The sequence below is a fragment of the Ylistrum balloti genome, unplaced genomic scaffold (assembly GCF_031769215.1).
Source record: "Ylistrum balloti isolate Yb309-2 unplaced genomic scaffold, AGI_CSIRO_Ybal_v1 Utg369640, whole genome shotgun sequence".
NCBI classification, from domain to species: domain Eukaryota; kingdom Metazoa; phylum Mollusca; class Bivalvia; order Pectinida; family Pectinidae; genus Ylistrum; species Ylistrum balloti.
This window is the reverse complement of record NW_026781901.1, coordinates 1,154,578-1,179,042: the sequence shown is the minus strand read 5'-3', so window position 1 is coordinate 1,179,042 and position 24,465 is coordinate 1,154,578. Positions and strand designations below refer to the sequence as shown.

Genomic DNA, 24,465 nt, shown 5'->3' with positions numbered 1-24,465 from the left:
ATAAAATCAGGATTCTGTTTGTTTTTATATTTGCATATGTATTTACATTATACAGTATATGAAATACCTGTGGAAATAAAACATATTGTATTCTGATAGATTTTTAATATTGGAAAAAAAAAATGAAAAAATAAAAACTATTTCGAATGTGAGTCCTAGATATGTAGCAAAATTTTTGTGAAGATGTAAACTGTTTAAAAGTTCGGATTTCCTTCATTACACATACAACCTGAATCTCTAAACAGATCTTGAGATCTGCTTGGATGACCACATTGTGATATTTAGATTCAAGTATTTAAGGATCCTGTGGTAAGAATCAGAAAGTTTTGATCGACAAGATTTCCCTTTTAAAACCAAAAACATTCCTGTCAAGTCATAGATCTAAACAAAAATATTCTTGTCGTTCATAATGATAAAACTGAAATGAATTAAAAAAACAAGCATACCGCAGCAATATGTAATATTTACAGAAGATGTTCTTTAAATAATCATGGCTATGGATGTTATCATCATTTATAGATATATACAGCTTGAGTAAAATGTCTTTCTCTCTTAATCTGTACTAGTTCATATACATAAACCTTACCACACTGCATGCTTACAGTGACCACAATGAATATGTTTACCTGGAATTTACTCTAACATACTTTTGTGTGACATAAATTTGAATGTTTAGACGCGTATTTAAGATATTCACATGTGTAATAGGGCTTGCTTTAATGTAAGGATGGGTTTGTTTTTTCGTTCTGTAATTGACTGATGCTTCCTACATGTATGCCAGTATTTGTGGCTATAGATCTAGATAAAGGAGGTATACCTATGGAAGTAAGGATTGTATACAGAGACAAGTAAATATAACACATTTCAATCCATATTTGGTAGCACATATCTGGGTATGGACCAAATAAAAAAACTGTAATCTGGACCATCTGTTCATAACTGTGGATTGTTAAAAGTGTAGAACCCTTGGATTTTTAAGTTATAGATCCTATACAAGAAAAATTCAATTGTTTAGATAAGGTTGTGAAATTGATAAATGATTTCAAAATCCTGTTACTTCTGTATATTGTGGTTTATAGTGAGAAATACATACAAGTGTTGTTAAACAATTCATTTATGAGAGATTTGAGTAAGTCTATATTTACAACTGAAGGATATTAGAGATGTATTTACAGGTGGAAAGACCGGTCTTTTAGAGGTCAGTTGTTAGTAACGCTTGACCATTAAGGTATTTTTCTTTACCACATAATTCAAACTGACCACTTCGGTAAGGCCATGCCACTGAATGACCAGGTGAACAATAAGTGAATGCTTTGATACACTATGTGACATTATCGGTGAGGAACGGCCTCAGCTTAACATTAGCTTTATAAAAAGGAATTGAAATCTGAGTAGATGCCAGATTTGATTGTGTATTTATGTGTGAATGGCTGTATTAAACCTGGCCAGAAAATCTTAGGACTGTAATTTACTGAGAAATTGGGTGGAGCTTTCAGACATTTGGCTATACAAATTTGCTGAATTTGTGCAGTTTTGATCAACATTGCCAAAAATTTTAATGTTTATTTCAGTAGAAAAACCTTATTCTATGACTTGTGTAGAGTTCTTTCCCTTGAATTAATTGTTTTCTGATTCGGATCAAACATAAAAGTGATAACAATCACACTTCATGTATATTTTACTTCCTCAAAATGATGAAAATATGACAGAGGTAAAAGGTCACCAATATCAGGAAAAGGAATGGTTTTCTGACCAGAGAACATTCTCGCAGGAATAAACAGATACAGTATACCTGTAACAATTATTATCACTCCTGGATCTCGGAGGAAGAAACAGGTACAGTATACCTGTAACAATAATTATCACTCCTGGATCTCGGAGGAATAAACTGATACAGTATACCTGTAACAATTATTATCACTCCTGGATCTCGGAGGAATAAACTGATACAGTATACCTGTAACATTAATTATCACTCAAGGACCTCCGAGGAATAAACAGATGTAATATACCATTAGTGAAGGTGTTAGACGTGTTGTCTGACTGTTGTTGTTTGTTTCCCATCTATCCTCGGGTAAGTTGCTTGATCCCAAATGTCTATTTGGTATATGATGGGCCTCCTGTATGTTGTTCAGTGAGGTATTCATCGGCTACTATGAGGAGTCCGTGCTTCTAAATGACACTGACTGTTGATCCAGAAGTAATCAAACCTTATTATCACTCCAAGTCATTCCCTGTATGTATATCACAAATCACATTTACCTGTGATTTTGTATCGCCATGTATTAGTGAACTCTTACAGAGATGCAATATTTGAAAGGGAATTCTTAGCAAATTATGTGGAAATGACTGAATATATTTTTATTTTATCACCTGAAGTTTTTGTAAATGTTGATCTATTTCCATTAATCCAGACCAAGAACTAATACAGAGACAGTAAAGTGTTGTATATTTTTTTATATAATTATTAATTTAAAATACCTTTTGCTTTGTATACTTTTAGAAAACAATAGACAACCACAGTGTAAGTAGATTGTTTATTTCCAGCCAGCATGCATTACTGGAAAACAAAAGTAATCGGCATACACAGTCAGTATCAGTTCAACTTTCAACTGTTGTTTCTTTAAAGCTTCAAGCTCTTCAAGAAAATTTTTTGAAGTGCAACTGAAAAATAACAGAATTGATAATTATTTACATTTTATGATGCATGGCTTTTTTCTGTGTAATCATTTTCACAGGTGTTGATTTTTGTTGAATCATTCATTAAGGATTTATTTAATGTTTATTTGTTTGTCCTGAATTTTGTAGTTTGAATTGTTGCTGCTATTTTGAAATCTTACCACACCAATCTTTGGGAATGCATTTGCTACATTGTTCTGATATTTTATTTATGATAATGAACTTCAAACCTATTCAGTTACTTTATGCAGTTCGTGAACTTTTGACACAACTCATCTGTGATCAATTTTATTTTTAGAATTGAGACAAATTGAAGTAAATAACATTTAACACCAAAACAATTTTCTGTTAGATATATCAGAGTAAATGAAAGTCACATTGTGTAGACTAATTGAAATAAGAGGACCCACTGACTAAGATGAAACATGGATTTCAGGGCCTGTTGATTGTATTTTTACTTATTAGCCATTTCTAGAAGAGTAATTATTGTTTCCTTTTTTAGCCCACCGTCATCAAATTATTATGCTGATCTATTTTTTGGACTGATCAGAAAAAAAATGGCCGACATTTTAGATTTTGACTTTGAAAGTTTGTTATTGTTATTTTCTTAGAACTACAGCATAGATCTTTCTCAAATTTGTGTATGCTTTCCTTGATCCCTAGTTCTGCCTGTTTGATTTTGGTACAGATCAGAAAAATCAAAATGGCCGACAAGCAACCATTTTGGATTTTGATTTGGAAAGTTTGTTATCACTATTTCTTGTGCACTGATCAATAGATTTTTCTCAAACTTCATATATAGGTTCCTTTAGGTCCCTAGCTGTGCCTGTTCGAGTTTTCAGATTGACCAGAAAAACAAAATAGTCAACAGGCAGCCATCTTGGATTTTGTGCTGAGTAAACATTGTTATTACTATTTCTGAAGAAGTACTGAATGGATATCTCTCAAATTTCATACGTATGTTCCCTTTGATCTCTCCTTGTGCTCATTTGATTTTGAGACAGATCAGAATAAATAAAATGGCTTACAGGTGGCCATTTTGGATTTGGCAGGTAAAGATTATCATCCCTATTTCTGCAAAGGAATGTTCAGATGTCTTACCGTTAAGAGCAAAAACAGAGAAGAGAAGGAGAAAGATCCAACTTTCAAATAACATGTAAAGATAAAATAATGGTGGGTGCCAAGATCCCTCTGGGATCTCTTGTCCTGAAGCGGATTACTGGTGATTGGATGATCTTATCAGTGAAAAGGAAAAATGATCAGATTATAGGTTTTATATAAAAAAAATTGGTGTTCTTGCAAGGGGAAAAAAATCTTAAGTTCAGTATGACCAAAATGAATAAGTTTGTGCCATTTGTAAGCACATCCATGTAAAAAACAGAGTATGATGACATCCAAACTAATATGATAAAGAAAATACAACCAGGAGAAGTTTAAAAATTCTGTAACACATGCTCACTAATGCACTGTGACAGGCTGACAGCTATTTGAGCCCTGGAGTTGAGTTTAAAGACTTTGGTTTCGACATGTGATAAATAAAATTTTCTTCTAATTTTCTTTACGGGCCATTTGAGTGATGAAGAATGTCTCTTTTATGTGACTGTTAATGATGTCATGTTGGGACTTGTGAGGACCAATGCACATAAACATGTGAGAATGAATATGAAGGTGGTGTATTTTGTAGTAGTGTCTCCTGGATAATATTCTCTGGTGGGTAGTGAGGTATTGGAAATACACGACCAGGAGATGGAGAGTAAGGAATGAGGGAAGAGAAAGAAGGAGGAAGAAGGGATGAGTAAGGAATGAGGGAAGGGAAAGAAGGAGGAAGAAGGGATGGGGGGTGATAAGGAATGTGGAAAGGGGGAAGAGAGGTGTGGAGAACGGATGAGGGGGGGGGGAGGGGGTGGTAAGGGAAGTGGAAAGGGGGAAGAAGGAAGGATGAAAAATGGATGGAGGGTGATAAGGAATATGGAAAGGGGAACGAGAGAAGGTGTGGAGGAAGGATGGGGGAGGGGGTGGTAAGGGATGTGGAAAGGGGAACGAGAGAAGGTGTGGAAAAGGGATGGGGGTAAGAGATGTGGAAAGGGAGAAGAGAGAAAGGGCAGAGATAGGATAGGGGGTAAGAGATGTGGGAAGAGAGAAGGGGTGGAGAAGGGATAGGGGGTTAGAGATGTGGGAAGAGAGAAGAGAGAAGGGGTGGAGAAGGGATAGGGGGTAAGAGATGTGGGAAGAGAGAAGGGGTGGAGAAGGGATAGGGGGTAAGAGATGTGGGAAGAGAGAAGGGGTGGAGAAGGGATAGGGGGTAAGAGATGTGGGAAGAGAGAAGGGGTGGAGAAGGGATGTGAAGAAGGGATGGAGATGGGATGGAGGGCAAGGAATGTGAAAAAGAGGGAAGAGAGAAGGACGGAGAAGGGAAGAGAAAAACGAGAAGCTTGTGCTGATAAAGTTTTCCTTAATATAAAAATCTGGACAAGTTGATAGAGTTAAGGACAATTTTGTTTACAGTACTTGACACTTAACTCTTATATCAGGCTTTTTTGTCAATAATTGACAAGGACTTTGTTTATTTGTCCAAATGAAATGTTTTTTCTGTCAGCAATAAAGGATGTAAGGAGAGCCATGTAAGTCTTCATCTTGTTGGTGTAAGTTACGGGATATTGATCGCCAACATGTACACACTGCTCCAGTAACTATACTGATACTAGATTTCTAGATTGAAACTTGATCAATTTGGCCATCCAACTCGGGAGAAATGTTTCCTGCTTCAGAGAGAACACCAACGATTTCCTGGTATGGAATCTATTGGTTGTAATCAGGCACGCTTGTGTGTGTAGCTTTAAGAGATCTGAACAATCAATAATAGTTGGTACTCAGGGCTTCCCCTGTAGGGAGAAAAGTATATCTCTACAAGTTTAGCAGTATGTTTCCAGCTTAGTGTGTATATAGAAGAGATATACACAAACCAACAGGGAGACCAAAGTGTTGTGATGTTTTCACTGCCTCGGACTAGTTGTAGCCATTAACTTTGAGACATACAAGCCAGGCTAGGATGACTTCATTCTTACAATATATCTAGTAGTTTCTCCAGGTGGTAATAATGTTTAGAAAAGTTGGTTTATTAATAAACTGCAGAGCCATCATGACAGAGATGTTGCTACATAGATTACTGTGTATCCATAGCAATGCTTTGGAGAAGCAGTCCTAGAAATGGCTCCTTATACAACATAGACCTAAACTTTTTTTTGTCCAGCTCTGTTCAATTTTTCATTGTAAAAACAAATGAGTGAAATTACTAAATGTAATTCTATTGATCTCATTTTCATTTTATTTTCACATTTTCATTTCATTTTCAAAAAATAACAAAAATAGCGGTTCATGATTTCATTTCATTTTCAAAAGTAGCAGAACGTAGACCTCTTGAAAATAACCATTGCATTGTACTTTCATTTTTGGAAATATATTGATGGTTTAATGCCATTGACTACATGGTTTGATCCTTTGAAATAATTTCATGGATGAAAACATAACAGGCTGCTGCAGAACAGAACGCCAATCCTTCTTTCATCATTTTATTCATGGACTCATTATTTGCGATTTCTGTGTAGCCAGAATAACGATGAAAATTTCTACACAGTAAATATCCCTTGTTATAACATGTGTGTTTAATCGTAAATTAGCTGTGATATTCAGATCTAGAAATGATCAGGTATTTATACCCCAATTAAAAATCTATAGACCTGTAGGCAGTTAGAAAAGGAGGCAGATTAAGTAAAGCACAAGTAACCATTAGACTTTGAATTCATAGATAAGGAAATGTCCTGGTCTGTAAAGCGACCTTCATTCACAGCTAATGTCCAAATGACCCTAGGAGAAATGACCCAAGGACAAATGACCTGGTTGTTAATGTAGGAGACCATTCAGATGTGCTCAAGTATATAAGTTACCTAACAGTATTATCTGAACATGTACAGAACTGTTCCAAGGTAATAGTAGTGTGGGGAGGATCAAACAGTGTGGGGCAGATCAAACAGTGTGGGGCGGATCAAACAGTGTGTGTGGGGCGGATCAAACAGTTTTGGGCAGATCAGTGTGGGGCTGATCACTGTGGGGGGGATCGAACAGTGTGGGGCGGATCAAACAGTGTGGGACGGATCAAACTGTGGGGCTGATCAGTGTGGGGCGGATCAAACAGTGTGTGTGGGGCGGATCAAACAGTTTCGGGCAGATCAGTGTGGGGCTGATCACTGTGGGGGGGGATCGAACAGTGTGGGGCGGATCAAACTGTGGGGCAGATCAAACAGTGTGGGGCTGATCAGTGTGGGGTGGATCAAACAGTGTGTGTGGGGCGGATCAAACAGTTTCGGGCAGATCAGTGTGGGGCTGATCACTGTGGGGGGGGATCGAACAGTGTGGGGCGGATCAAACTGTGGGGCAGATCAAACAGTGTGGGGCTGATCAGTGTGGGGTGGATCAAACAGTGTGTGGCGGATCAAACAGTGTGGGGCTGATCAGTGTGGGGTGGATCAAACAGTGTTGGGCGGATCAAGCAGTGTTTATATGATACAGTAGCTTTGTTTCTTCTGATACAGTTAAACCTTTGGGATTAAAAGGATGGTTTATTGTAGGTCAATCCTTAATCCATTTACTCCAAGCATGAACTGCTTAAGAACATAATTCAGTGTAACACAAAAATCGATTGAAATATGTGTATAAAGATTTAAAATGATCATTTGAAAACAGATGGAAAAAAAAAATTTTTTTCTCTTTTAAATCATTTTTGGTTTACACTGTATATCTGTCTGACATGTCGCTGCCGTTAAAATTCAAATATGACAATCTGTTCCAAAAGGGGTGTGTTTACTACTGAGTAATAAGCTGTTGGTGAAATTTAGTGGATTTTGGGCTCAGAAAACAGTGGGTGGTATTTATGTAGAGAACAAATGCTTCCTGAGATGATTTACACACTTTATGTGAGCATGTTGTGCAGTGTGGCCTACATCAGGGTTATGCATGTCCAGAGCTGTGTGTGATGTATGTTATTCTTAAAACTTTTCAAAGAAAGTGAAAACGTTCAGTAATATAGTAAAATATGTATGAAATAAGTACAAAACAATTTTTAAAGCCACCGATGGAATGAAAGACCAAAATTACAATATAGATTATTGATGTCATACTGTGACAGCCATTCAACACAAACAGCCTGGGGAAAACTTTAGGGTGCCTTTCTGAAATATAACTGTTATCTAAATTGGGTTAAATCTATATATATATACATATAGAATAATCTATTGTTTGTCTCTCCCTTTTTTTGTGCATTCTTGCACAGGTCACAGTGTGATGGTAGCATACAATTCAAAAGTCTTCATATCACTTAGAAGGCTTGTATGTATTCTAAAACAGAAATTTTACTGCATAGAAAAGACGAGACTCAATTACATACAAAAGTTCAGGATTCAAACATATGATGCAGGCATTTCACTGGTAAAGCTGGGATACATATATTATGGGTATACCATTCATAAGTTTATGGAAAGTTTTCCCTTTGTCATGTGATACATGTATGCAGCATGTGAGTGGTAAGGCATAACTTCAACATGACAGTGGTAGATCTGGTTCTGCCATTATCTAGGTAGTAAAATATTTGTGTGATTATTTACATATTACAACATTTTCTAACATCCCTGCATAACATAAAACAGACCTAAAGAAATTTTCTGCTTCAGTGACATTTTGCACTGAATAAACCCTTGTCTGGTTAAATCTCTGGTGCTGATGTTAAAAATTTAGCTTAGTCATTTTTCTGTTGTGTTTCATCAAAAGCTGGAGCCAGAAAGTATTGCTCAAATTATATCATGGTTGTTGTAGTATTATTCATTTTCTTTTTGAAATAGTTGTATATATTAAAATGTCCAGGAAGGCTAACTTTGCAAAGTATTTTCACTTTTATTTAATTTCATCAACATTCAGTAAATTGTTACTTAAATATGTTGTTTTCAGGCCAAGCTATGCTAATGTTAAGTTGTATTGATTTAAATTTAAATGTTCTGCAATACTCATACAGCTCTATTAAACAGGTGACAATTTCTGTGACTCAGGTTTAAAAAAATAAACAAAAAACATTCATCATTATTTTTATTTTGTGTATTTTCAGTTAAAAAAGATCCAAGATAAATTACGGAAATACCAGGCTGATGTAGAACAGTCCAAGGATAAATATGAAGCTTGCCTGAATGACCTCAACAGTTACAATGCAAAGTATATAGAGGATATGACAGAGGTAAAATCTTAGACAAGGGAGATAATAAATAAGGGAGATCACAAAGTATATAGAGGATATGATAGAGGTAAAATGTTAGACAAGGGAGATAATAAATAAGGGAGATCACAAAGTATATAGAGGATATGATAGAGGTACAGTGTTAGATAAGGGAGATAATAAATAAGGGAGATCACAAAGTATACAGAGGATATGATAGAGTCACAGTGTTAGACAAGGGAGATAATAACTGTTAATGCTTTTCTCATGAATAATTAAATTTCCTTTTATCGATAATTTGGATACCTCCAATGAATAAATATATTCCTGTAGTCTTGGAATGCTGATCTATTTAGGATAATTTATCAGAAACCAGAATTGACAAGTTGACATATGTTTCATTTAGAAAATTGTCCACACAAAAGTAAACTACTGAACAGCAATTCATCTTCCTTGTTGATGTTTGTCTCATAGCTCCAATCTATAGGAGCCTTTTACATCTTTCCTATGTTATATTGGTGATGTTTGATGTTTCTTATCAATAAATGCATCATGTAATGTATTGATAACTGTATTTTTGTATCTTCAAACTAGGTTTTTGAAAAATGTCAAAATTTTGAAAGAGAAAGAATGGAATTCTTCAAGAGAACTATGTTTGTTCTTCATGAGTGTCTAGACCTGTCGTCAGAAACCAGGTAAATAATATTGAGTTGTCTCCCTTTATGAATCAAAACGGCATTATGATGCAATCACAATATCAACTTCCTATTCTGCCTATAAATCTTTAGTAAGCATCATTCACACATGATCTGGATATGTTAGATTTCTTCTGACAGTGATTTTTAGAAAACTTTTGGATTTCTTGATATTTTGCACAACCACGTAGTGTTGAGAAATTAGTGTAAATTGTCAGCTGTTTGGGCAGTGAAAGTGTTTAATCATTTGTTTCAAAGTACGAGGTCTGGTGAAGTTCACTTCATCAGGAAATTAATATGTTGTTGCTTCCTTTTTCCTTGAGTACTAGATGTTAGATGTTACATTTATGATAATTTTACTGTATCTTCCGGGTTTTTACCAGCTGCCTTTTTCCTGGGCAGTCGAGCGTGCAGCTTATATGTGAATAAAAAAAAAGTAACATTGGCAGGATCAAAAAAAAAAGGAGAGTATAGTCTGGACGTCCATTCAGGACAGTTATGTATTTTGGAATGGCCATTTTGTTGAAGTGTATCAGATGCACAATTGACCTGTATGATCTCAAACCCTGATATTTTTGGTTGCTGTAGCGTGTGATGCTTCAAGAAAAAATAAAAAATAGTGATGTTTGTGACTGAAATAGATTGTCTAGAACTGCAACCACATACAGGATGATTTTAAGCTTGAAATAAAAAAAACCATTCTTGTAGATTTAATTAATCATACCTTTTAACATGAATCACAATAATATCTTCTGAACTTTCGTGGTTGCTTCAGAAGCCATAGTGGAAGTTTTCAATAGCCTGTTGCATCCTGGAATCGGTAGGTCATCGGGTCAAATTCTATAATGACCGCCATGCTTGCTTATGATAAGAATGGCTTTGTGTAACTTACAAAAAATAATATGAATATGTAATATTAATAGTGCAGACACCGATGGAGATATTGTTAAGTAAACCGTATGTAACATCAGGCCTTATTGATCCTGGTATGCATACTAAAGACTTATTTTCAATAAGTTTCAGCAGCATGTCGCTAAACTTGGCGGCATGGCACCCACTCCAGTTTTTGTTGTATTGTGACAAGTTCCAAGTGACAAGGGTTTAAAACCCATTTTTTACACTTGGATTGCATTAGCCAGTTAAAAAAAAAACTAATAGATTTCCTTCAACCTAGCTGTACCATAGAGGTAAGCAGGTGAATCTTATTGTTCAGGATGTGAAAAGTTGGCCAGTAGGGCAGTGACGATATTTACATAACGTGTCCACATGTGACTTATGACCCTTCAAGCATCAATCCATATATCCTGTCCGTGCTTACCTGTGATTAACCTGTTTTTTTTTTTTTTTTTTTGATAGCCGGCAAATTGAAGTGATATTAAGTGTTGCCTACATGAAAATAAGTGATATTATTAGATGTTGGATTACATAGAATATAGAGGGAAAAAATTGGTGTTTCAAGAAAATGTGATATTAACCAGAAAGTGACATTAACAGATATAATGACATGAAGTTGGTTTCTCTGTAATAACAATATATATATGAATACTTGAAAAGGTGTCTTCAGCGTACAGGGAGACTTCTAATATTGGTGTATGTGAATTGACACCTAGATATACATGTGTGTATTTTTTGTAGGTTTTCCAAGTTATATTCTGATCTACATGACACGATAAGTAAGGCAGACTCAGACAGTGACTTGGCTTGGTGGTCACAGAAGAGTGGCGCTGATATGCCCATGAATTGGCCCACATTTGAGGTACCAATCACATCTTATATCTTATGGTTTCAAATGCATTTGTCATCGCTCTTTTACACATTTGTATCTAAATTAGAATGTGGAAAACAAGTTAGAGTAGTATGTGCTCAACTTCTACAGGGAAAGGGAAAGAAAATTGAACAAAATTTTGGGGGGAGCCAATGGCACCAGTTTTGGCCTGTATCTTTGATAAAGAGAATGTCTGTGGGCGTCAGTGGTAAGACATTGTAGAAAGTTACTGTGACCTATTTTTTTATCTCTAAAATGGAGCAACATGTACTATTTAATGCAAGATCTTTAAAGATTTTTGGATGAAGGTAGAGGAAACTAGGTCACCAGGAATTTCCTTTTGATTTGTGTTTGGGGCTTCTGTACTCTTTCTAGAAGAATCATTATGATATGTATGGGTAAGTTTGACACAGTTTGGAATCAGTTTGTGTGAAGGGTTAAGACCACTGTTTGTGTTTGAGTGAGGAGTAAAATCTCTTAGATGGGAATTTCCCTATTTTATCTTGTTACAATATACATAAATATATCATATGTTTAGGAATACGCTCCTGACCTGGCAAACATATCCAAGAAGGAGAAGAAATCACAGCTGGGTGGTGACGGCATCACAATTACAAGTATACGTCATAAGGGAGATGTTTACCAGCCGTCAACAGACTCCAACACCTTCAACAACTCATCGCCCCGTACATCACGCATCTCCAATACCTCCACAACTAACAGCGATTCCTACCATCCCACTCCATCACAACCCGAACCAAGCTACAACAGTAATGTGGTGGAGACTCGCGCGGAGGTGGACATGAGCAGCAGGTCAGTGGAAAGGTGAGGTAGTAGTAGGGGTACGAGGGGAAGAGTGTTGTATAGAAAAAAATGTGGCATTGGGATTATGTTGTGGTGAAAGTTGTTGAGGAAATATAATATATACAATGGAACGGTTATCTCATCTATCATAGATAGACAAGAAAATTCATATATTCAACTTTCTATGACATGTTAGAGTTATGATTCATGAGGTTTTTTTCAGTAAGGAAATGCAAGATTCATTTGTTTGTTGAAGCAAAAGAAGAAAAATATGCAGTTATTTCAATAATCTTTGAATGGTTCTGCTTGAAGTAACATGTACATTTAAAGGAATTTCATCCTAACAAATGTTAGCAATATCTTTTTTTCTCGTAGATTGTTGATTGAAAAGAAAAGCCACCTAGAAGTTCAAACTTGTTTCAGATTGAAATGCATGAGTGTGTTGTTCAAGGGGAGATAATTCTTTTTTTAAAAAAATTGATGAGCTTTACAAAAGTTGAGTTATTTTTGCAGTCCATTTGACTTTTGGAGTCAGATACCAATGTATGTATATCAGATTCTCTGTGTCTGTGAGTAGTGTTAAAAGATGCTGTTTTGGTTTACAAATTTTCTCTATTCATTTAATGATGGTACAATTTTGTAGTGGTGTTGTACTTCACATATAAGATGGATTGTGTACTGTTGTAGTAGTGTCATTGTTCTTTACAAGAAGTTTATTTTGAAACACAGTTACGATGGTTATGTTGTTTTGATTTTCTTGTTTTTTTTCCATAGTCATTAATTCATTTTATGAAATATCTCCCTTAATCATTATGTCCGTAACACCTGTGCAATGACAATTTTTTCACTTCAACCTACCAGGAAAAAGTCTTATGACAAGAAATTAAATCCATTTGGTTCAGATGATGATGATGATGAAGAAGATTTTGGAAGAGATCAGCTCTCAAGTAAAACACCATCCAAACAAACGTAACCAGTTTAGACTGATATATACTTGTGTATTGCATCAGGGCATTGTTTGAATGGGCTTCTTATTCTCACCTGGACATCCCACACTTGATGTTTTATTATTGCATTTTTCGATTGTTTTTTAGACATACTTGAATGTTTGATTAAGGCGTACATGATACTTACAGATGAACTTTCCTCTAATTGTTATTTTTCCTGCCAAATTAAATCAAAAAAATAAATATTATCAACTAGTTTGAATATAATACAGCTTAGCAACATGAATTTTTAGGTCATCTGACCCGAAGGGTCCGATGGCCTATAGTCATCATGCTTCGTCCGTCGTCGTCCGCCGTGCGCCGTGCGCCGTGCGTAAACTTTTCATTCAAACGACTTCTTCTCAAATACTAGAAGGTCTAGGGGGCTAATACTTGGCACAGAGGATACTGGCATGGAGCTCTACCAAGTTTGTTCAAATGAATGACCTTGACCCACTTTCAAGGTCACAGGGGTCAAATATGTTAAAATCTTTAAACAACTTCTTCTCATTAACCAAAAGGCTCAGAGTGTAGATATTGGGCCTGTGACATGCTGGGATGAAGGACTACCAAGTTTGTTCAAATGAATGACCTTGACCCACTTTAAAGGTCACAGGGGTCAAATATGTTAAAATCTTTAAACAACTTCTTCTCAATAACCAAAAGGCTCAGATTGCTGATATTGTGCCTGTGGCATGCTGGGATGAAGGGCTATCAAGTTTGTTTAAATGAATGACCTTGAACAACTTTCAAGGTCACAGGGGTCAAATATGTCAAAATCTTTAAATAACTTCTTCTCAAATACTAGAAGGCCTAGGGGGCTAATACTTGGCCCATAGCATGCTGGCATGGAGCCCTACAAAGTTTGTTCAAATGAATGACCTTGGCCCACTTTCAAGGTCACAGGGGTCAAATATGTTAAAATATACAAAGGACTTCATCTCAATAAGCAAAAGTCTATGAGTGCCGATATTGGGTCTGTAGCATGCTGGGAGGAAAGGCTACCAAGTTTATTTAAATGAATGACCTTGAACAACTTTCAAGGTCGCAGGGGTCAAATATGTCAAAATCTTTAAATAACTTCTTCTCAAATACTAGAAGGCCTAGGGGGCTAATACTTGGCCCATAGCATGCTGGCATGGAGCCCTACAAAGTTTGTTCAAATGAATGACCTTGGCCCACTTTCAAGGTCACAGGGGTCAAATATGTTAAAATATACAAAGGACTTCATCTCAATAAGCAAAAGTCTATGAGTGCCGATATTGGGTCTGTAGCATGCTGGGAGGAAAGGCTACCAAGTTTATTCAAATGAATGACCTCAACCCACTTTCAAGGTCACAGGGGTCAAATATGTTAAAATATACAAACGACTTCTTCTCAACAAGCAAAAGTCCATGAGTGCTGATATTGGGCCTGTAAGATGCTTGGAGGAGAGGCTACCAAGTTTGTTCAAATGAATGACCTCAACCCACTTTCTAGGTTTGGCTTGCTTTTTGTCAGATGACCGTTAAGGCCCATGGGCCTCTTGTATTCAGTAACATTTATCCTGTTATTTTTTGCTTTGAAAAATCTCTTGTCGAAAATCTAAGGAAGCTCATCTGTAAATACATATAGTGCCTTTATATTTTCCTCCAAGATTTCAACTTTACTGAATGTGATTGCATTTTTGATTTAGTTCATGCACAGAAAGCAGCATTTTATACTGGTGGAATCAAAATATACTTTCTTAAAAACACTTCAGTGCCAAAATAAATTCAGTAGCTGTTCAGAGGTGATTCTGAACAGTTTTCCATATAACCAATTGTATAGTTTAGGCAAAAATGTGATTTCTTTCAATGACAGATATTACTGTAAATCTCAAAAACTATTTTTTTCTTGAAGTGACGGAAAACACCATAAATAATCATTTAACTGTACTGGAGATATTGATTTCAATTTTCAACAGTCAAAAAACCATTGAATTCTTCAAAAGTCAATTGTAAGTTATAAATTTTGAACACCGTTAGAGTATTGTTTTTGTGCATTAGATATGATACTCCTGTTGATACAGATATACTGTGGATTTTAGTTAGAACCAGGATACTCAATCACCACCTCCTAAATACCGGCCTTAAAAAGTTTTGTAAATGTCTAGAGTCACTTAAGTTTTAGTCATGATGTGTATCCATGACACCATAAAACATTTATCATGAGTGGGTCTTTTAAGTCTTTTATGCTTTATCAGGAAATGGTCTTTAAATTCTTGACTGGTTTTTAACGAAAAAGTCTTGAAAGTCTTAACATGTCTATCAGGAGAGGGAGGGACTTTACATGTCTATCAAGAGAGAGAGGGTCTTTAAAGTCTTTACATGTCTGTCAGGAGAGGGAAGGTCTTTACATGTCTATCAGGAGAGGGAAGGTCTTTACATGTCTATCAGGAGAGGGAAGGTCTTTACATGTCTGTCAGGAGAGGGAGGGTCTTTAAAGTCTTTACATGTCTATCAGGACAGGGAGGGTCTTTAAATGTCTATCAGAAGAGGGAAGGTCTTTACATGTCTGTCAGGAGAGGGAGGGTCTTTAAAGTCTTTGCATGTCTATCAGGAGAGGGAGGGTCTTTAAATGTCTATCAGGAGAGAGAGGGTCTTTACATGTCTATCAGGAGAGGGTCTTTAAAGTCTTTGCATGTCTGTCAGGAGAGGGAGGGTGTCTTTTCATGTCTATAAGGAGAGGGTCTTTAAAGTCTTTACATGTCTGTCAGGAGAGGGAAGGTCTTTACATGTCTATCAGGAGAGGGAAGGTCTTTACATGTCTATCAGGAGAGGGAAGGTCTTTACATGTCTGTCAGGAGAGGGAGGGTCTTTAAAGTCTTTACATGTCTATCAGGACAGGGAGGGTCTTTAAATGTCTATCAGAAGAGGGAAGGTCTTTACATGTCTATCAGGAGAGGGAGGGTCTTTAAAGTCTTTGCATGTCTATCAGGAGAGGGAGGGTCTTTAAATGTCTATCAGGAGAGAGAGGGTCTTTACATGTCTATCAGGAGAGGGTCTTTAAAGTCTTTGCATGTCTGTCAGGAGAGGGAGGGTGTCTTTTCATGTCTATAAGGAGAGGGTCTTTAAAGTCTTTGCATGTCTGTCAGGAGAGGGAGGGTGTCTTTTCATGTCTATAAGGAGAGGGTCTTTAAAGTCTTAAGTGGTTTCCTTGAGGTCATATACCATGCTGAAGTGAGATAATCTTGTACATATACTGTTTAATGAAATTTATCTCGCATATCAAGGGAAGAGATGAAATCCTGTGCTTTCTAGGAACTTGCATGACATCATACATTTAGAGTAGCCAACTTCCTCAGAAAAATGTCAGCCATAGTGTAATTCTATTTGGATTTGAATGCCTGGATCTATCTAATATCTTCTATGTGTTACTGTAAAACCTCACTGTAATGCCACAACAGCTGTTCATTTGAATTTGGCTATGGTCTAAGATAAGGATGTGGTCAGTTTTTTTGACACCAAAAATTGAAAAAAATATATATATATATGAAAAAGGACCCTGAAAATACTTGTATTTTATCAAAATGTTAAAAAGAGGCATTATAATGAAGTTTTATAGAGTATCCAGTTTATAAAGCTTATAATCTTGATTTGTACTATAGCATTGATATGATATTTTGCAGCCTGATAGAAATATACTTTTACCATATACTGGTATATAGTGGTCATGACTGTTCCCTACTTGACATTTGTTTCTTTTTAACTCTTCGTCTCAGAACTGTCTCAGATTTGCAGATACCGTAAATGTACTTAAATTAACACATTCAAATTTGAGTGCATTATCACTTTTCAGGAAATTTGTGAAATGATGAATTTTAGGGTCTCGTGATCACATGATCACTGTTGACAATGTGAGGGTCTCGTGATCACAAGATCACTGTTGACAATGTGAGGGTCTCGTGATCACATGATCACTGTTGACAATGTGAGGGTCTCGTGATCACAAGATCACTGTTGACAATGTGAGGGTCTCGTGATCACAAGATCACTGTTGACAATGTGAGGGTCTCGTGATCACAAGATCACTGTTGACAATGTGAGGGTCTCGTGATCACAAGATCACTGTTGACAATGTGAGGGTCTAGTGATCACATGATCATTGTTAACAATGTGAGGGTCTCGTGATCACATGATCATTGTTAACAATGTGAGGGTCTCGTGATCACATGATCACTGTTGACAATGTGAGGGTCTCGTGATCACAAGATCACTGTTGACAATGTGAGGGTCTCGTGATCACAAGATCACTGTTGACAATGTGAGGGTCTCGTGATCACAAGATCACTGTTGACAATGTGAGGGTCTCGTGATCACAAGATCACTGTTGACAATGTGAGGGTCTAGTGATCACATGATCACTGTTGACAATGTGAGGGTCTCGTGATCACAAGATCACTGTTGACAATGTGAGGGTCTCGTGATCACAAGATCACTGTTGACAATGTGAGGGTCTCGTGATCACATGATCACTGTTGACAATGTGAGGGTCTCGTGATCACATGATCACTGTTGACAATGTGAGGGTCTCGTGATCACATGATCACTGTTGACAATGTGAGGGTCTCGTGATCACATGATCACTGTTGACAATGTGAGGGTCTCGTGATCACATGATCACTGTTGACAATGTGAGGGTCTCGTGATCACATGATCACTGTTGACAATGTGAGGATCTCGTGAATGTGACAATGGGTCTCGTGATCACATGATCACTGTTAACATTGTTAGGGTCTCGTGATCACAAGATCACTGTTGACAATGTGAGGGTCTCGTGATCACAAGATCACTGTTGACAATGTGAGGGTCTAGTGATCACATGATCACTGTTAACATTGTTAGGGTCTAGTGATCAGATGATCAATGTTAACAATGTGAGGTAGCATCACTCCTTAAGTCAATATATCTGTTCATGCATGACTGCCTACTGTACCTGGGCTGTGTTATAACCTCCAGCCTACTAGATTACTAAATTAACTTTTTTAAAGGATAATTTAATGGTTTTCTGAAAACTAGTTTATACTGTATTCTTTACTGATACATATTTATATACCCATGTCTTCTGAAATTGTTCATATTATTTTGCTTTTGGAGTATTGATAACGATCAATTTGATGTTTTTTGTTGACCTGACATTTTGTTGAGCTTACAAATGCTAGACTGATTATCACTCGTCTGATGTCTGTTTAACATGCTTTCTGAGCTATATGTCCTTGAACTGACCTTGTTTGATTTGCTAGAAATATTTCAATATTTTGCTCATAACATCAGCTACATCTATGAAAGGGGTTACAGAAAATTCACATTCAGTAATATATATAATGGACCACTTTAGGGAAATTGGAACAGTGTTTGGAAGATAGAATCATATTAACATTGATGTTCAAGACTTTGTTACTAAGGAAGGTTGGACCTGGGTTTAGTCAAATTAACTTTTTGTTTTACTTTTAAATTTGTTATACTTAAGAATATTGCAGTATTGTTTGTTATATGAGTCTTTTTGATGCCTCTAGTCATACAGGGAGAGGTGCTGGTTACTTATCTGTTGGAGTCATTGATATGTTTACTTTGTCAGAGTCCCTGAGCCTGTAAGGTCAGACCCTGTGGAAACCGCCAACCCATTTGGCGATGATGATGGCGAGGAGGAAGGTGCTGACTGTAACATCCTGATGGAAGTGTTGTATGACTATATACCCAAGACTGAGGATGATGATGAACTTAGCCTGGCAGTAGGTGGGTATCACTTCTAACAGAAACTATCAGTCACTATATTAATGTTAAAGATACATAACTGAGCTTGGCAGTGAGTGGATGTCACTCCCATAACTTTGCTTGACGGTTTTTAAACTCAAACATATACAATCTTTTGATGTGATTTTGTTTTATGAACATGCCCAAGTCAGCTTAACTAAAACTAAACTAAAGCCATGTGACCAACACAGGAGTAAACAAAAAGTTATCTCCCATGAACTTTTGAGTCGGGAACAATCGTGCATTCGAAAGAACTAATGGATGATTTAATTTCCACATTTAATTTTTTAGGGGGTTGCCATTTAATCAATCATCCATTAAATTCAGTTTGTAATGGCATAAATCACAAATAAAATACATTTTAGTGTTGTCCCAACAACCCACAAAAAAAAAAAAATTCATCTGCTGCCTGACACCCCCACACATTTACTTCTGGAACTGCTCTTACTGAAATCTCAACCATTGTGATTGTTTAATTTTTGTCCAGGTGAGAGATTCTACAAAATCAAGATGGAGGATGAGTTAGGATGGTGTAAGGGTAGAAAAGCAGATGGTTCTGAAGGTCTATTCCCAGCGCAGTACGCCAAGGAGGTATCATAATGTGGAAGTTGTACAGGGACATACTCTTGATAAATCACAGAAGTACATACTCCTGTGAATCGATGTGTACTCCTTCAGAAAAAGGGGAGCTCGTACATGTGACAACGTAAAATTTACAGTTTTATGCAAGATTCATGGATGTCAAAATGGACCATTACTCCCTGTAGAAAAATCTCTGAAACAAGCCACTATTCCAGCAGCAGGTTTCTTCTCTTTGTCGAAAATATACACAAATAATATACATCGTATTTACTGGTACAAATTCTGTGTCCTGTCAAAGGTTATTTAATTGTGTATAGGAAATGACATATATATGCAGAACATCCCTACTGACTACATGGTTTGTTTCTTCTAATTTAGTTAAAGATGTATGCTACCTTACAATGACTTATTTATAAAAGGGTTGCACACTTGATTATGATCAATGATTTAGTTAATTTCACAGTAACAAATTTAAGAAGTTGGCAAACAAAGACATGTAGCTCTCGTAGATTTGGATCCTATGTTAATTAAAAAAAAACTATGTAACATTTTTAATCTGTAATCATTTTTCTGTAAAGCATTTAAAAAATTGCAATTTGATGCGAAACTCTGTCATTTGTTGGTATTTAAAAATCTTGATTTATTTGTCAGAAATTTCCCAATTACTAAGTTCAGCCATTGTGTTCTGATGAAAGGGAGTATCTCAGACATACACAAACTCTGGGTACCTGGTTTTAAACATTTAGGAAATAGGAATTCACAAAATATATCTTCTTGACTATTGCTTCAATTTTTTTCCCCAGACCAAATTTTCATTACGGATTAATTGTTATATAAAATGTCAGGCCCTGACTGAAAGGATGAGTTACTTCTGTGAAGTACAAATGCAATAGTGAGGAGCATTGCCATTAGACAGATTATTTTTGTAGGGCTGTTCCATTGGAGATTGCACTGCCTTGCTGGTGATAGGTAGGATGTTTAGTAGGAATAAAGCATGGTTTTTATACTGAAAATAAAAATGTGCATTTCATGTTTCTTCACAGCAAAGTGTGAAGACAAAGTTTGAAGGTTTTCATCCATTTGGACCAAAAAAAAAAAAATCAAAGATAAATTTTACCACATGTATGAAATTTAAAACAAAAAGATGTCTTTCTAAATGCTGATAACAAATGTGTCAATTTCTCCTTTTGTCACAAAATGATTTTTTTTTTTTTTTATTTGATAAAAGATGAATTTGTCATTTCTGATATAATGGCACCTAAGAGCAGTTAATTTAGTTTAAAGTCGGGATAATTTATAGAAAAAATGTAAAATACTCATATATCTCCAATGTTCATCTGACTTTTAACCATTCCATGTTCAATGTATGAAAAGATCTGTATGTGGAGGCTTAACATGACGTAAGGAATTTATAGCCTTCAACTTTGTACTTATTTATAATGGAAACCCACGGGCTGTATAAAATAGTCAGTTATGATTTAATTCCTTTTCGTACTATTTCCATCAAAACATTTATCAGTTTTTATGTATCACAAAAATGACTAAGAATGATTGAGTTTGACACCAAATGTTGTTAATGGTGATATTGTAGGAGTGAAGGAAAATCAAAACAGAAAGCAGTGTAGCAAGTGTGTGTTTGTCAATAAACTAGATATTTCTATTGATACCTGTATATCATTATATAAACCAATAATATGTATGTTAGAAAATTGTACTCATATGGAACAGGCACCCTCCCATGTATTAGAATCTTGCCAAAGTTATTTTTAAAAGTATTCATTAAAGATTTTAAAAAAAAGGGTGATGCAAATTGTTTTTTAGTGGAGTTGAGTTTATTTCTGTCATTACATTTGAAATAAGGAAAAGAAGGAAATTGTGTGTTGGAATTTTGAGATGTTAGATTGTTCCAATAGTGTATATAGTGATAACTTACTACAGTTAAATCTGTATCATATCAACATTAGTATTCCTTCTACCTCTTAACCATTTTTGTACCCTTGGCTCTGATTTGTGTCACATCCTTAATGTTCAAATACATGTAATACTAGAAATTATCTGTAATATCACTTTATTTCAAATTTTGATGGCTTTTCACCCTGGGCTGGTACCAGGAGTAATCTCCCTTTATCAAAATTTTTTTGTTTAATTTGCATTAATATTGTGATCACATGATAATAAAAATTTTGTTGACAGTGCTTGAGGTTAAATTTTGATAAATCTGGATTTTGATAGATATAATGAATTTATATTACAATTGAAATGTGTTTATATCCATACTAATGTATATTCTACAGCACAATGAAAATAATAACTGTTTTTCACAAGAGAATTCTATTTTGTAGATAGACTTACAGTATTTTTCTAGAGCACATTTAAATCTAATGGTCTAAAGTCACAAGGTGTTGTGTATGAAATCTATACTGATAAGTTAATTCCTTGTTGTTATCCCATGAAACATTAACATAAGAGATCATACTGAGTTAAAACAAAATTTTGAAGAATTGCTTTAAATTCTGAACCTGAAATTTTAGGATCTGTGATAGTGGTGTTGAGATCATATTGTACAGGTGCAAAATTATCAAACATTTATAGAAAAATAACCCATTCAACTGTACCTTTACTTCAGCAGTTATTTGTTTTATAGAGAAAGTTCATTTAAAGAAAAAATCTGAATGAAAATGTTTCAGGAGAATGTTTGATGATCCAACATGTAATATGGGATAACATTCTTGGTACATATTGTGTTAGTAGCCTGGGCTTTGTTCAGTGTAATGCATGTTTTTATGTTAAGGATAGGCATGAAGACTGCTGCACAAGCATTCAGACATATCCTTTAACAGTGTCAAGACAGTCCAGAGACTTTGAGGGTAATATTACAGTTCTGTTTTCACTCTATTCTTAGAGTGGTCTCCCTTTTCATCGATTTCAAATCAAATACAGTATTGTTATGGAACATAGACTAAGTCAATATTCTAAATTCAAAATTAACAAAAGTTGGTGTATTTTCAATAACATCAAGAGCTTGACATCCAAATTGATCTACGCAATGCTTTTCTCAATGAAAACATGTCTTTATAGTTAGCATTAAAGTAGATGTTAGGTAGAATCTCAAACTTGGAGGTTAAAATGATATGGAAAATTTTATTTCGTCAATATTATGAAAAGTGATTCTTTGTAATTTTGTCAAGGATTTGACTTCAGTCTGAAAAGTATCTCTCAAGCTTCGAAAGAATTGGTTAAGTTTGAAAAGCAATGCAACAGAAAATTCAATGAAAAAGAAAAGGGATTTCATAAAGTGATATTGCCAGTGAGTTTAAATGATTGTTTAGTTTATGTAAATGGGATGAATGGGCTTATTTTTAGGGTATGGGCTTCTTATCCTCGAACAAGGTAGCTATGTAGTGTATTTAGACTTATATTGCCTGTGCTTGTAGAACTACAATTATTGTGGTATTTAAGACATATTTTTCTAAATACTGATGTTGATTACTTAAACTACTGATATTTCAGACAGCCTGTCAGAATCTTTATTTAAACACTATCCATTGGCATTTTGGCTTTATTTCTTTCAAATCCAGATACCCTTTTTATATAGTGCTAAGCTACTTAATGGCTACTGGAAAGTTCTGTTATCCCAAGGGTTTTCACAGAATGTAGGCTACATTAACCATTGATTAGGTATGAGACAGTGATGTTTTTCACATCCAACATTCTTAAGGAACTTTTTTTTAAAGTTATTTCTTTATTCCATATAGTTGTAAGCTTCTGCTACCTTGAAATACATTTTTTTTTCCTTTTAAATTATGCTTTTGTCAAGAGACACATGTGTAAGTGATTTGATGACGTGTTACTTCAGGTTTGAAAGGGAAGGTGACATTGGAACAATGTGTAGATCTAATTGATTGTATGATTTTAACTTTTGGAAACATTAATTTCTGTAGTACAGGATATAAGTAACAGATAACTAGGAATGTATCACCTTTAAATATGTGTTCATTGTACAATGACTTTGCTCTTCAGGACTTCTAATGATATGGCACTTCAAAATTTATTTCATAATGCAAAGATTAGTCATCATTAACCATGCGCTGTCGCGTGATTTGTCTCAAGTTATGTCCAAGATCTGTTGATAAGGGATAAACATTCTACAAAATAGTTGATGCAGGTTAGATTACTTTGCTTATTGCAAAAATTATACCTGTTTACGTCTAAAGAATTCCAAAGAAGCTCAAAGCTTACATGTAGTACACATTCATAAGAATTATTGCTTTCCCCTTTTCAACTTTTTTTTTCTGTAAATACTTCTATTGGAGTTATCGCCCCTGTCATGTTGAGATCCAGGTGTTGATCACATAGCGATATTGACACATTTTATGTCAGTTTCAAAATTATCTTAACTTCTTCAGAAATGTAACAAATTCTCAACTCATATAAGCTTCAAACTGCTTTGAATTGGAATATATGTCACATTTTAGAAATGGTTGTTATGGCAGACATAAGTTAGATGACTTTTTTGACAAGAAAATACTGTTTACTAGTTACTGTAGTTATTTGGTAACATGTTTATGCCAAATTTGTTAGGCATGTTGTAAGGGATAGATTGATTGAGAAACTGTCACCTGATGGGGGATAGATGTACAGAATTCACCTCTTGCTACTACTGTAAGGAATGTTACCAATGTATGCAATATTACCGTTGTTCCATGTTTATTGTATATTGTCCTGCCAGTTACCCATTTACTTGTTGTTATGGAAAATATGTTGTTACAAATTATATAGAGACTGTAGCGGACATTCTGTACTAATATACATGTATATCATCATTATATATATATATATATAGAAGGGAAAAAAGATTGTTCAGTTATTTATTCAATTACGAATATATTCCATGCATTATTGGCAATAAAGAATACTAATGACA

The 24,465-nt window shown here is 35.4% G+C and overlaps 1 protein-coding gene across 1 annotated transcript; it reads left to right on the top strand.

Annotated features, from left to right (window-relative positions):
* Positions 1-1,702: 1,702 nt before the first annotated feature.
* LOC132554319 (protein kinase C and casein kinase substrate in neurons protein 1-like) lies at positions 1,703-24,465 on the top strand. The gene is made up of 9 exons (XM_060218628.1): positions 1,703-1,711; positions 2,504-2,524; positions 8,831-8,956; positions 9,530-9,630; positions 11,266-11,386; positions 11,934-12,220; positions 13,061-13,168; positions 18,784-18,941; positions 19,447-24,465. The coding sequence occupies exons 1-9, from the start codon at positions 1,703-1,705 to the stop codon at positions 19,557-19,559; spliced, it is 1,044 nt and encodes a 347-aa protein (XP_060074611.1). The 3' UTR covers positions 19,560-24,465.